Raw genomic sequence first — 12,830 nt, forward strand, 5'->3', positions numbered from 1 at the left:
GGGTTTGGACCTCACCCGTGGGGAGGCCCTCCAGCCCCTAGACGGGGCCTCTCCTGCTGAGGGGGTTGTTGGTTTCCGTGTCTGTCTCCCTGGCTAGGGTGGGTGCTCTGTGAGGATAGGGGCCTGTCCTGGTGGTCTCTGTGTCTCCGTCACCCGGGCAGGGCTGGCTCGGAGCAGCTGCTCAGTGCGTGTGTGGATGAAACAGCGCAGGGGCTGGCCCTTGCCGCGCAGCGAACCCCATCAGGGCTGCCGGGGTTGGGGTGGGGGTGCCGCCGTGTCTCGATCCTCATCCCTGCAGCCCACCCTGGCCTGGGTTGTGCCTGGTGCGTGGCTTGACTTACCTCATCCTTTCTCATCACCGAGTGTCAGCTGCCTCTTTGCTTGGTCTGCGTCTTTCCGCCCTTGGTGATTGGCTTTTTCGTTTCAATCTAATTAGAACTCCCGCCAGGAGAAGGTGACGCGGGGCGCGGCGCTTTGGGAATTAGTCACTCGGTGCCCATTGTCGTTAATGGGAATTTGGCGCCAAGGCCATTTATCCTGGTGTCCTCAATCAATACAGTTAAAACTCTGTGGATTCTGAAACGTCAATACCCGGCCTGAAATATGGAAAGCCAGCAACATTTTATCTCATTAATTTATAGTTCTGAAGGGCTGTTGGCTTATAGAACAACCATGAATCAACACTTAAATAAAATCCGCTCACAGATTAATTATTTTTGGTGCTCCCTGTCTCAGTCTGTAATCTTCCTAACAAAACGTCTCTGGTGCATTAGGCCCAGGCGGCCTCAGGGAACGCTGGCCAACCCTGTCAGGCCACAGCACGCCTGCTTTCTGAGTCAGCTGTCCTGCCTGCCGAACCGGCCAGTCTCCTCAAAAACCCTCGAAGAGCTTCTTCCGTTCTGAGTGGTGCTGGTTTCTTGCAGATTCTAGCCCCCGGCTGGCCCCAGCCTGGCTGTGAGGCCCTGGAGGTATGCAGGGCCTTGCACTTTGCATTTGTTGGCTGCTAAAGAGCTGGTCCTCCCCCTGGAGCCCCAGGGCCCTGGCCCAGCAGGGCACCCTGTCCTCCTTCCTGTGCCCTGGTCAGCTCTCCTGATGTGCCCTGGCCAGCCTGGGAGAGCCATGCTATGCCGCCTGCTCCCAGCTCCTGGATGCTGGAGGCAGCCCAGGGTGCTAGAAGGAGCGTGGGTGGGGTGCACATGCGGCTTTTCTACTTACCGAGCTGGGCGTCCTCGGGTTCCTTCCCTGCGGTTCCCGCATCTGTGAAAGGGGAGAACAGTGCCTGGCTGGTGGGGTTGTTGAGGGAAAAGCTAAAAGCTGAGCTGCAGAGGCCCTTTGCAGAATGCCTGGTGCGTGGTAGGCGCTCAGCCTGGGGGCTGGGCCAGCCTTTCAGGGTTCTCCCAGCTTCTCCGTGACAAAAGGCCACTGGTGGGATAGCAGCTTCTTTCTTGTGATGGGACGGCAACTGCCCTTTATTTGGGGTGGCGTCCTCTTCACTCAGACTCCACTGCCCGCAGCCTTGCTGTCTCCAGCCCCTGGCTGCCTCCTGCTGCTCTGGTGTCCCTGTATCTTTACACGGTGGTCCATGCTGCATGGAAATAAGTGGCCACCAGGACTGGACACATACATGACCACTTCTCTGTTTTCCAAGAAGTGTCTTCTGGTGTCTCCCTCGTTTTTGCATCATGACTGGGGCCCCCATCACAGAAACGCTACAAGGAGAAAGAATGACAAATTGGCTGAAGGCTTTCTATGGGCCAGTCCCCGGGCCAGGTAGCCCTCACTGCCTGGCCTGTATCAACCTGAAATGAATAGATGGAAATTAGACCTTTTCTCCTTACATATTTAGCCTCCACACTCACCTGTGAGTGGGGTGTTTTTATCCCCACTTCGTTGACCCAGAAACTGAAGCTGAGAGTGTGTGGTGACATGTGCAGCCAGCAGTGACAGAGCTGGGACCCAGCCCCGGCCTGTGTGACTGGCAGGGGCTCTGGCTGTTGAAGCCCGGGAGTGGCGTGCCCTCGCCACGTCTGTTTTCCTGCTGTGGACAAACAGTTTGCTTAAGCCGACACCTGGGGAGCCCGCTTGGCTCTCAGCCGGGCAGCCGGCTCACCACCTGCAGAGGATAACTCGGGGCCTCGGGAGGAAGGCGCGCCCAGGCTGATCCTGACTGATCCCTTTGATTAAGTGACAGGCTGAAGGATGCTTCTCCGGCTCTTGACAGCCGCTGCTCCAGTGGGAGAAATGTTAGCCCTGATGATTTAGAACACTTGGCATAGGAAGGGTGAGAAGCGTCCAAATTAAAGCCCTGGAGAAGAGTGCCAGGAGCTCCTGCGGCTTCAGAGAAGCAGCTGCTGAAGGGGCTCTTGTTGGGCTGAGCCTTCAGAGTGGGGCACCCTCGCCGGGCCTTGGAGGAGGTGCTTGCAGAGGGGCCTGGCCTCTCCATTCTCAGGCTTTTGCGCATTGTGGCAGAGTGCCCCCCAGCACTTCTTGGAGGGACTTGGTTAGGCATCCTTCAGGTGCCTGTGGAGACCAGGAAGGCAGATACACGGCACGTGCTGGCTGCGTCCAGGTCTCCTGCCCGTGGGCACGTTTACGGAGCTCCTGGCCATACAGGCACGTGTGCCTATTTGCTCCTTTGGTCCTAGGGGTTTTGCCACTGGATCCAGGCGTGGAGGCTCCAGGGGGCATTGCAGCCCAGCACGTTGTGAGCTGCTGCCGCTCCGGCTGCCGCTCCTCCAGTGCCTCCTTGCCCAGGGAGCAGCTGCCCGCCCCACCCCACCCCCGTCTCCCTCCCTCCCACGGAGGCAGCAGGACCCCCCAGACTCCTCAGCCTTTCCTCTGTCGTCCACGACCCGCTTTCTCCTTAGCTCCCTCCTTCACCTGCGCCCCTTCCCTGACCCTCTTTTAAACGCGTCTGTTCTCAAGGCTGCTCCCCCTTCAGCACGCGCCCGTCGCCACTCCCACGCACGCCCTTTCTCTTTCCCTCTGAAGAGTTAGTTTCTCCAATCTCAACCGTGTTTTCTCCTCCTCGTTCCCTGCGGCTTTGGGGTGAGCAGTGACCCTAGTCGTGGGTGTTAAGTCAGATGTTTCTAAACGTCAGTAAACACCTGCCAGCCCTGCGTCTCACACTTTGGAGAGAGCCTGGAGGTCCTCCCGCACCTCCACAAATGTCTGTCTCCTCATCCTCTTCCAGTTAAGTCATGCCAGCCGTCTGGATAAATAAAAGGTAGTTTTTAATCAACAGTGCCATTTCATCCATTACCGTTATTGCGCGGAGCTGACGTTTGATCTCTGTGCGTGTTTAATTGCAGTTGCATTGCCGTTGGCGCCCTTTGTAGGTAAGGAGACCTCTGTTGACTGACCTTGGGACCTGAACACATTCACGGGCTGTTTGCTGTCCCAGCGGTGAGTTCTGAGTCCCAGAAAACCAATCCAAAGTCAGCCATCAGGACACACCTTTTTTGCAAGTTGAGAACTCTTTTTATAAAAAAATTTTTGGAAAATTCGGTCTTGTCTAGATAATTAAAAGCACTGGCTAAACTTGATATAAAAGAAATGACTACAACTTCTGTTTCTTCCGTTCCTACTACTGTTGCTGCTGCAGCTGCCGTTTATTAGGCCTGTGGTTTGCCTGGGGCTTGTGTCCCACATACATTATTTCTAATTCTCACAACAGCCTTTCAAGGTAGGTTTCATTATCCTGACTTTACATATTAGGATCCCACGGATCTGAGAGGCTTGCTGGCTGATCCAGCGTCCCCCAGCTTCTCCATGGGGAGCGTTCAGACACAGCCCGTCTGACTCTCCACCCAGTGAGCCAAGATGGCCCCTGTTTCTGATTCACAGAGTTTGATTTGAAAGTTAGTAAGCTCCTTTTTCTCGTTAACTTTGAGTCAGGATGGTTGAATTTACAGCTGGCTGAATACTTCCCAGAGGATGAGTGTAACGATATTGATTTTAGCGAAATGAGTCATATGCTGCCTGCCTGGGAACACAGGCTCAATCACCACCAGCCGGCAGCATCAGTTCCCCGCGTCAGCGCCTTCCCTGCATGTTCCTGAGTCTGTGGATGTGCGCAAAGAGCTGAGGAGAAGGAAAGGTCACGAACAGCTCGCAGGCAGGCGAGGCGGGTGCAGAGAGCTGGGCTCTGGGGTCAGGCGGGTCCAGCCTGTGTCCCAGCATGGCTGATTCGTGTGGCTCTGGATGAACCATGGCCTCGCTGACCTTCCATTTCTCCCCGAGGTGAAATGGTTAATTACACCTACCACATAGGGTTGTGGCGTGACATGTGCAAGCCCCAGGCAGGCCTGGAGGTAACAAGAGAGAAGGACATGCCCTTCCCTTCTCTTTCTTGGGGACCCATAGTTGAGCTGGGGGCCACGTGTGCTGAGTGGAAGAGGAGGACCTCAGGGACCTGGAGCCCTGCATGACAATAGGGTCTCCCAGGGTAGGCATTAGGGTGGACAGGCGGTGTTGCCCCAACCACGTGAGTGGTCACCTTGGGAGAGCTCGATGTCTCCCCCTGAGAAAGGAAGAGGGGCATCTCCAAGAAGTTACCTGGCCTGTGTTACCAGCTGCCTTATCATAGCAATATTGGTGATGGAAGCATTGGAGTAATAATAGTGTCGAGAACCAATTGAGTTTATGCATTCTGTTTTAAACATGTTTTTACTTTAATGACGATTTATAGTTTATTTGTATCATTATTGATCCAAAGAGGAAAAGAAGTGATTTTTGTCCTAACTCCCAGAGGATCTGAACAGTTCTTATACTGGTTGAGTTCATTCTAACAGGATCAATAAAGTCAGCGTTAGTGGATTGAATATTTTAAAACTCTATTTCGTATAAGCAGCATGCAGTGAATAAGTAGAATTTTCTATTACAGACATGTAAACAAGCAAGATAGTCTCAAGGTTAAAGGTTACATAGCAACTAAGCATTGTGCTTCGAGTGGCATTGCTCAGGACAGGATGTGGTAAACAAGCCACTCGACTTGTGAGAAGGTACAGAGCAGGGACACGTCTGACAAGGGGGGACCTTCACCTCCATGTGGCTGATGTTCGCATTCAAGATAGTTTCTCATATTTTCTAGGCTTCATCCATATCTCTTGAACAAAATGTAAAGGCCAGCCTGGGGCATTGTAATCTCACGGCCTCACGACAAAAACTGAAAATCTTTCACCTCTCAAGTTTCCTGCTGTTGAAAACTTGTATCCCTTGGCTTTAGCTTTTAATTTAACCAAGGACGAGTTTGATAATTTGGGGTTTAATTTTTTCACGCTGTAACAGCTCCCTTTTGCTCCTCGCTGTTTGTCATGCCCCCTAGAATGCTCTGCACTCCACGCTCCCGACAGCTTTACGGTTATGAGGACGTGTAGCATAGCAGCGGAGGGACCTGCCCAAGGGACCTGCCCAAGGGCCCTCTCCTGGAAGTGACAGAGCTGGGGTGGGACTGGGTCTGTGTGACTGTCAGCCCCCCTACCGTCCCACCTCGCGCTTCATACACGGGGCCAGACGATGACGAGTGGGATTGGGTTTCTGAGCCACCGACTTGTCCTGGACCTTTGCACCCAGTGGAATTTCCCCTGTAGTGTTTCCCATTAGGTATCTGGATGCTCATTTAAAAATTTAGAACTCTTTTAGCTTTGAGGGCTTTTAACAAAGAAATATAGTGAAAGTCTAGTTATTATAAGTAAAAGTAGGAAAAAGATACAAACTATGGCTTATCTTCTAACTGGAAAATTTTGGTACTTAAAAGACAGATTCTCTCTCAATCTCCTTAGGGGGTGAGGAAGAATAATTTTCAGAGATGCAGGTTTTTTTTTTTAGCAGAACAAGTTTCAATCATCATGTTTTAGCAACTCAACTTTCACTTTTCCTCCCGTCTTTTTCCCCCGTTGTTGGCAAGACTGTATTACTGCACTTTCTGAAAAGACATGGCGAATTCACTGCCATTTCTCAAATAAGCATATGGTTCTATGCTCTGGTCCCAGAAGCGGGGAGAAAATTTTCTCCAGACAGTTTGTTTTCCCTTTTGGACTTGAGGATTGGCAGTGAATCCCAAGTGAGCAAGAAGTCGGCGGGAGGTGCAGTTGTCTCCGTCAGGAGAGAAGGCTACTGGCCCACCGGGGCCTTCTTGGTGGTGTGGGGCTGCAGTGGCATCTGTGCGCCCCTCTTTCCATCGTGGGGACATGATGGTGGTCCCCACCCTCAGCCCCCAGGCACTTGGCTGGAGCGAGCAGCCCCGGGCCTGTGCTGCGGGCACGATGCCTGTCCCCAGGGGCTGCGCACGAGCTGCTGCGAGTCCTGTTGCGAGCGTGGACAGCGAGGGGGCCGCCTCTGCTCCATCCTCCTAGGAGGGGCTTTGCTAACGGGGCACATCATGCTGTAGCTTCGAAGGCAAGGAAGAGCTTGGGTTCCAGATGAGCTTCAGGAAAGGAAAAGAAGAGTGAACTCGAGGAATACCAGGTCTCCAATTAGATTCATTCCCTGGGGAGCGATGTTCTCTTTACTTGGGAGTGTTGCTTGTCTGTTGACCTCATGGGAGGGACATAGCACCCTGACCACTACAAGTCTACTCATTTCCCTGATGCCTTTTTAGAAGAATTCTTTGTTTGTTCAAAAAAGAATATTGTGGCAATATTAATATAATTTCAACAGTTATCTTACTCCCCCTAGAATAATCCATTGCATGTTGGCGCATCTCTTCCCAGCCTTTGTCCATATCAATCCCTAAGAAATACTCTTGCAATTAAAGAACAGGTATCAAGCATTGTCCATCTTGCCACAGAGCACAGTTTGTGATTCCACTTTAAATGGCTTTTCAGCGCTCCAGGCAGAGAGCCATGTCTGCCTTCACCTCTCCCGCAGGCTGGCTAGCCGGGCTGTCTTTAGAGTACCTTCACCATGACGGGGGTGTGACCTGACTGCCTCTTGACAACATTGTGATGAATACGATGACCATGAAAATTTTTGTATGTTGCATTTTGTAGCAAAATAGTTTAAGGGGCTTGTTGAGCTTGAAAAGGTATGGAGTTTTCCTTAAAATCAGGTGTTTCCAAAACTTTCTTTGGTGACAAGCGACTGCCAATTGTAGGCCCCTAGAAGATATTAGAAAAAAATCAACACACTTAATCATCTATCAAGGTAAAGGTGACGAATTAATGAAGATCAAGAGAGGAACTGCTTTCCAAGAAATCTGCACAATGGAGTGAACATTTTGAAAACAGATGTTTTTAATTGTTTCCATGGTTCTGTAATTTTTGTTGCCAAAACAATGATGTGAACATGTCGCCTATTAAAAACTCTAATATCTGCACCTTTAACTTGGGAACAGTGTTTTTGTAATCTGCTTTAAAATCCTTTAAATGAAAATTTCAGTGGATTTTGAATTGGGTTGTTAAAAATATGAGAATTCAGTAATCCCGTCTGATTAGTTGTAGGAGCCATCGTTTAACATCGGGGAAAAGGGAGATTTCCTGGCAAAATGGTCACAAAGTCCTTTGCATCGGCGATAGATGGAAATAGAAAATGTCCCTCTCGTTGCCCAAGGTGGGCATCTCCCATCCAGGTCCGCGCATCTCTAGGACGAGTCTTCCTTGGCGCTGATAGATTTCAGTGAATAAACTGAAGCTGTACTGGGCTACTTTCAGATCACTGAGTCACAAAAAGTTCCCTACATTTGAAAAAAATGAAAGTGTCGCCAACCTGTTATTCACTAAAAATATTATAGCATTTGATTTAATGATTTCAGAGATTTGTTGATACTTTTAGTAAAGACATGTTAAAATATATTTTAAAGCATTGGCTATTTTATCGTTTTCTCATCCTTTAACGTGTTCTATTTTTGGTGTTTGTTTTAATGTTCACAATATATTGGTACAGTGGCACACTGTGTAACTTATCAACAAACGGATGTGCTTAAGGGTTTCTCATTGATGGGGTGCACTGTCAGACGAGCTCAGAGACCATGGATCTGGGTGAACTGGATTAATAATTCTGCGGTAACTCTTGAGAGTACCGATTTGTGGCTTGCTTTTCCGTACCAGGTGAGCTGGTAGAGACTTAACCAAGTACCTGGCAGTGTCCTGAGCACAAAGCAGTCAACCTAAAGGAAGCGCTTTCTGAATCGAGCGAGCTAACGCGCTTCCTGGGTTCCTGTAAGAGGAAAGGAGTCTCAAGATCTTGCCGTCACATTGGTCTCCTTCTTGGCCACCAGCTTCTTGTGTCCCTAACTGCTCACTGCCTCAGTGCAGCAGTCAAGCTTGTCCCTCCCGGGCTGTGGGAGCCCTGGTCACCGTCTCTGAGGGAAACCACCTTCACGTTCCTGGTTGGCGTGATACGTGGCAGGTGCTGCACCTGGTGTGTGAGCGGGGATGTGGCGTGGTGGCCCAGCCCCTGGGAACATGTGCAGAGGCAGCACTCAGACTCAGCAGCAACAATGGCTTCTAAGGCCAGTCCGATTTCTCGATGCAGTTTCAGTGGGGTTGACTTGAACACGCAAGAACTCCAGCCAGCGCTCAGGGACACGAGGAGGCACTGCGCAGAGGAAGGAGTCCTGGCTTTGGAGCTCAGTAGACGTGGGCTCAGGGCAGAAGATCCATTTCCCACGTGCCCTGAGTCTGACCTGTCTCTACAGCTTACTTCTAGAAGAGCACAGTGACAAACAGACCTTTTCCACACAGGATGTGCATCTCTGCACACAAACATCCGCACACTCCTCATAAGTGTCTGACAACAGTTTCATGACAGATGCGTGCAGGACGAGGACTGTCTTGAGTCCTGTAGAACCAGTGAGACTCCAATGGTCCACGCCACCCTGTCCATCCTGGAACTTGGGCCACTGTGATGTCACACTCTGGTTTGTCACCCAGAGCATCAAGGCACCCCCACCTGCCATGCTCTATAGCAAACCATTCATGGTTTTTATAAGGGCTTGACTGTAAGATGGCTGATCCTGAAAAGAATCACTTGGGAGCATCCTGCTTTTGGTTTTTAGACTTCCAGGTCAATAATCTGTATTAACTGTGCAGTTTTGGAAATGTTACCTAATCTTCCTGAGCCTCGTTTTTGTCCAATTGTAAACTGGGTTTAAAGTGGTTGTGTGGTTTAAGTGAGTTGACACATATAATGTTTACGGAGCACATAGAAGGTGACATTCATGGATCTAGTCGTCCAGTTTAGCCGGGGGGGGGGGGGGGGTGGGTGGAGTTCAGCTAATCAAGGGTGGGGGTGGCCAGAGCGTGAGGGCAGAAGTGGCGGCTGCTGCTGTTGTGTTTCCAGAAAGTCCCCGCTGGAGACAGGTGGGCTGCGTTGGCCTGTAGCTCCGTACCAGGAAGCGTCTTAGTTTCAAGATGCTTATTTTGTGATCTGGGTGGTTTCTAACCCTCTCTTCTTTCTTTGTGTTGTAGGGACCCAGCTATTCAGTGGTCAAAGTGACTTCAGGATCACTACCTTGAAGTTTCATCCCAAAGACCACAGCCTTTTTGTGTGTGGAGGCTTCAGCTCCGAAATCAAAGCTTGGGATATAAGGACCGGCAAGGTACCACGCCTCCCTCGCTTGGCCTTTCCCTGGGAGAGCTTGCCCGATGAGTTGAACGATTGGAGTCAGGGCAGCATCCATGTATGGGACCCAGAGCTGGAATAATTACCGCTTAATATCTAATCAGTGCCAATCGTCATTTTTAGATGTTTTGAAAGACCCTTGAGTTGTTAAGACTGTTAAAACATCATAGGTGCATTCTGTACAGCTTACTAAAAATATCTGTTGAGCACCTACTGTGTGCAAATACTTCCAGATGATATAAATAAGTCAGCCTTGGGTCACTCAAGGGAATAACGTGTGGATACGGATAACTGGCGCTGAGAGTGCTGTGTGTGAGCGAGCGAGCGGGAGGGGCCCGAATTCAGAGCGGGTGAGTGCTTTCAGCTTGGCAGGAGGAGGGCTGCTTAGAGCAGGCCGTGTTCCCTGTGGGACTTGAAGGCTGGTCACGATCCGTCCCACAGAGACGTGGTGTCCACTCCCACCTCACCACAGCCTGCTGCTCCTCTTGCTTTCACTTACTTAATATGTGGCATCTCCATCCTTCTGGTTGTCCGGGCTAAAACCATCAGAACCATCCCTGCCTCTGCTCTCTCTGTCATCCCCCGCACACCCGGACCATCAGCAAATGCTGTCGTAACTCTGGTTCAAGCCGCCATCATCTCGCTCTGGGATAATTGCAGTAGTCTCCTGTCTGGCATCTCTCTTTCCCCCTGCCCCTCACAGTTTGTTCCAAGCACAGCAGCCACCGTGGTCTGTTGCGGTGTAACAGATGTGTCACTCCTCTGGTCAGACTCCTCCCTGCTCCAATCTCACTCACAGTGAGAACCAGTGTCCCTACAGTGGCTCACAAGGCCTGTGTGATCTTCCCTCAGCTCCTTCTCATCATCTCCAGCCCCACTAGCCCCCTTGCTTTTCCTAGGACACACCAGCACTTTCCTGCCTCAGGGCCTTTGTACTTACTGTTCCCTCTGCCTGGAAGGCTCTTCTCCCAATTTCCTATGTAGAGGCTTCCTCCCTCCCTCACAAATGCCACTTCTCCAGTGAGGCCTTCCCTGACCACCATGCCAGCCACCCCCTGGCATTCACTAGTCCCCTTTGCCACCTCATTTCTCTCCAGAGCACTTATCATCACCTGGCATACTTTGGATTTTACACTTTGGTTTGGTTTATTTATTTGCATGTCTCCTTCTACTTGAACGTAAGCTCTCTAGGACAGAGATTTTGTCTGCCTTGTTTGCCCTCAGCTACTAGAATAGTGCCTGGTGTGTAGTCGGCACCCAGCAAACCTCAGCTGACTGAATGAGTGAGTGAAGGAGGAAGGCAGTCACGTGGAGTGTGCAAGTGCAGAAGCTGGGGATGTGAAATGTGTGCGGGGGCTGGTGGCCAGCTCAGCTTGGCTGTGTGGCCCCAGGCAGCGGGACAGGCCTGCTGGGCAGACAGTCTCTCACTGCCCTGAGTCTTGGTTTGGATTAGCAGTGGGAGCCATGGAAGTGTGTGAGCAGGACGTGCTTGGATCGGGGCTGAGGGGGCTTCGTGGAGGGGTGACTGCCGTGGTATGACAGCCTCTGGGGTCTCAGTGACTTCAAGGACAGCTGGTTTTCAAGATCTGAGAAGCACTGCCCTGGTCTGAAGGAGGCAGACAGCCACTCGAGTCCTACAGGGTAGTTCATGATCAAACCTGTGTTGAACTTGACTTTGAAAGAAGAAGAATGTCAGAGAGTGTCCTCCTTTGTTTGGGGTTCAGGGGACCCAGTGGTCCCGCCCTGAAGGCTCGAGCCTGCTGCATCTGTATCGCCAAAATGTTCTCCTTCAAGGCTTCCCACTCTGGGGCCGCCTCCCTCCCCGTCCTGGACGCGGGCCGCCCTCACGCTGCTCTGCGCCCAGCAGAGGTTGTTCCCACACGGCCTGGATGGAGGGAGGTGAGACCAACCTCAAGGTCAGGTTCCGAGGCCCAGGGGGTGCCTCAGACCGGCCGCTGCGGGAAGACGCTGGAAGGGGCTGCTGCTGTTTTGAGGAGAACCTAAAAACAGAGACAGTTTCTTCAAAGAAGACAGGACGTTTTCTTCATAGATATCTTGCTTAGAGCACTTCACACGTGGTGGATGCACAGAGAGATGTGCTCTTTTAAAAAATGTGACACAGTTTTCTTTCACAAAGAAACTTCTCTTTACAAAAATATTTGGAAACGAGAGAAAAGTTACCCACAAAGAAGTGGACACAGTGAAGTTTTTTAAAAACTCTGGAACACTTATATTTAGGATATAAATACCTGATAAATGAAAGAAAACACAGGGAAGCGCTGTGCGAGCTGGAAACTCTTAGTCATGCCGTGAAGCGAGGCCTCCTGATTACCCAGCCCCGCTGACGGCCACGTCCCTTAAAGGTGTGCTTACTGTTTTTAGTCTCAAAGACCAAACACGTAAGAAATTACTCACCAAGGACGCCATCTGATTTAAGAGTTTGTTAAAAATATCGAATTTTTTCCTTTAAGGCAGACGCCAGCTGACGAGCTTTGAAAATGCTGGGGGAGAAGAAATTAGAAGCAGATGTTGCTGTGACTGGTATTGGCATGTTTGCGAGTCTCTCCCAAGCGAATAATGTGGGTAAAGGGATCCATGCGCTATTTGTTTTTACTTTCTTTTTACCAACAATCCGACTGCCTCTCCTCCCGCGCTGGGTCGCAGGGCTAGTTCCATTGTGCATCAGCCAGGCTCGGGGGACAACTCTCTTTCCTGCTTCAATTACGGTTCTTCTGGCAGGTGTGGCCTGAGTGTCTCATCTGGACTCAGCGGGGAGGACCAGAGAGAAAGGCACAGCCTCCCTGCCCTCTGGGCTCCACCTGGGTGGCTGACTTTCCCTCCGGCTGGGCTCCCGCGGGTGTGTGCCTCTGTCCCAGGTGCTGAACTCCCCCGCCCTCCCTGGCGCACGGAGGAACATCCAGGGCTGAGCAGCTTGACTTTCTCTGCCTGCCTTCAGGGACAGCGGTGGCCACTGCAGGTGGAAGCAGGAGGGACACAGACCTTAGCTTAAAATCAAGACAAGCTTCCTCTCTTGTATACACTGGGAAGGACTGTTGTGTTGTAAAAGAAATATGTGATTGTATGAAAAAATTAGAAAATAGGAGGAAATAGAAGAAGTAGTCAAGCCAGCCAAAGATAAACATTAGGAACATTTTGATATTTTTCTTTCATTTTTCTTTCCCCCTGTGTGTGTTTTTTTTTAAAAAAACATTGTTTGGTCTTATTTTTATACATAGTTGTGTACTTTGCTTTTCTCATAGCATTGT

The 12,830-nt window shown here is 50.8% G+C and overlaps 1 protein-coding gene across 5 annotated transcripts in view; it reads left to right on the plus strand.

Annotated features, from left to right (window-relative positions):
- The window catches only part of WDR25 (WD repeat domain 25), a 138,362-nt gene that overhangs the window by 86,458 nt on the left and 39,074 nt on the right, over window positions 1-12,830 (plus strand). For 4 of the 5 annotated variants that reach the window (XM_044774323.2, XM_044774324.2, XM_014854559.3 and 1 more), the window contains exon 4: window positions 9,411-9,541. The exons of the other annotated variant lie outside the window; for it this stretch is intronic. In XM_044774323.2, the coding sequence (XP_044630258.1) occupies window positions 9,411-9,541 (131 nt within the window). The remainder of the gene's footprint in view (window positions 1-9,410; window positions 9,542-12,830) is intronic. 5 annotated transcript variants of the gene reach the window in all.

Source organism: Equus asinus, chromosome 7 (genome assembly GCF_041296235.1).
Source record: "Equus asinus isolate D_3611 breed Donkey chromosome 7, EquAss-T2T_v2, whole genome shotgun sequence".
NCBI classification, from domain to species: Eukaryota; Metazoa; Chordata; class Mammalia; order Perissodactyla; family Equidae; genus Equus; species Equus asinus.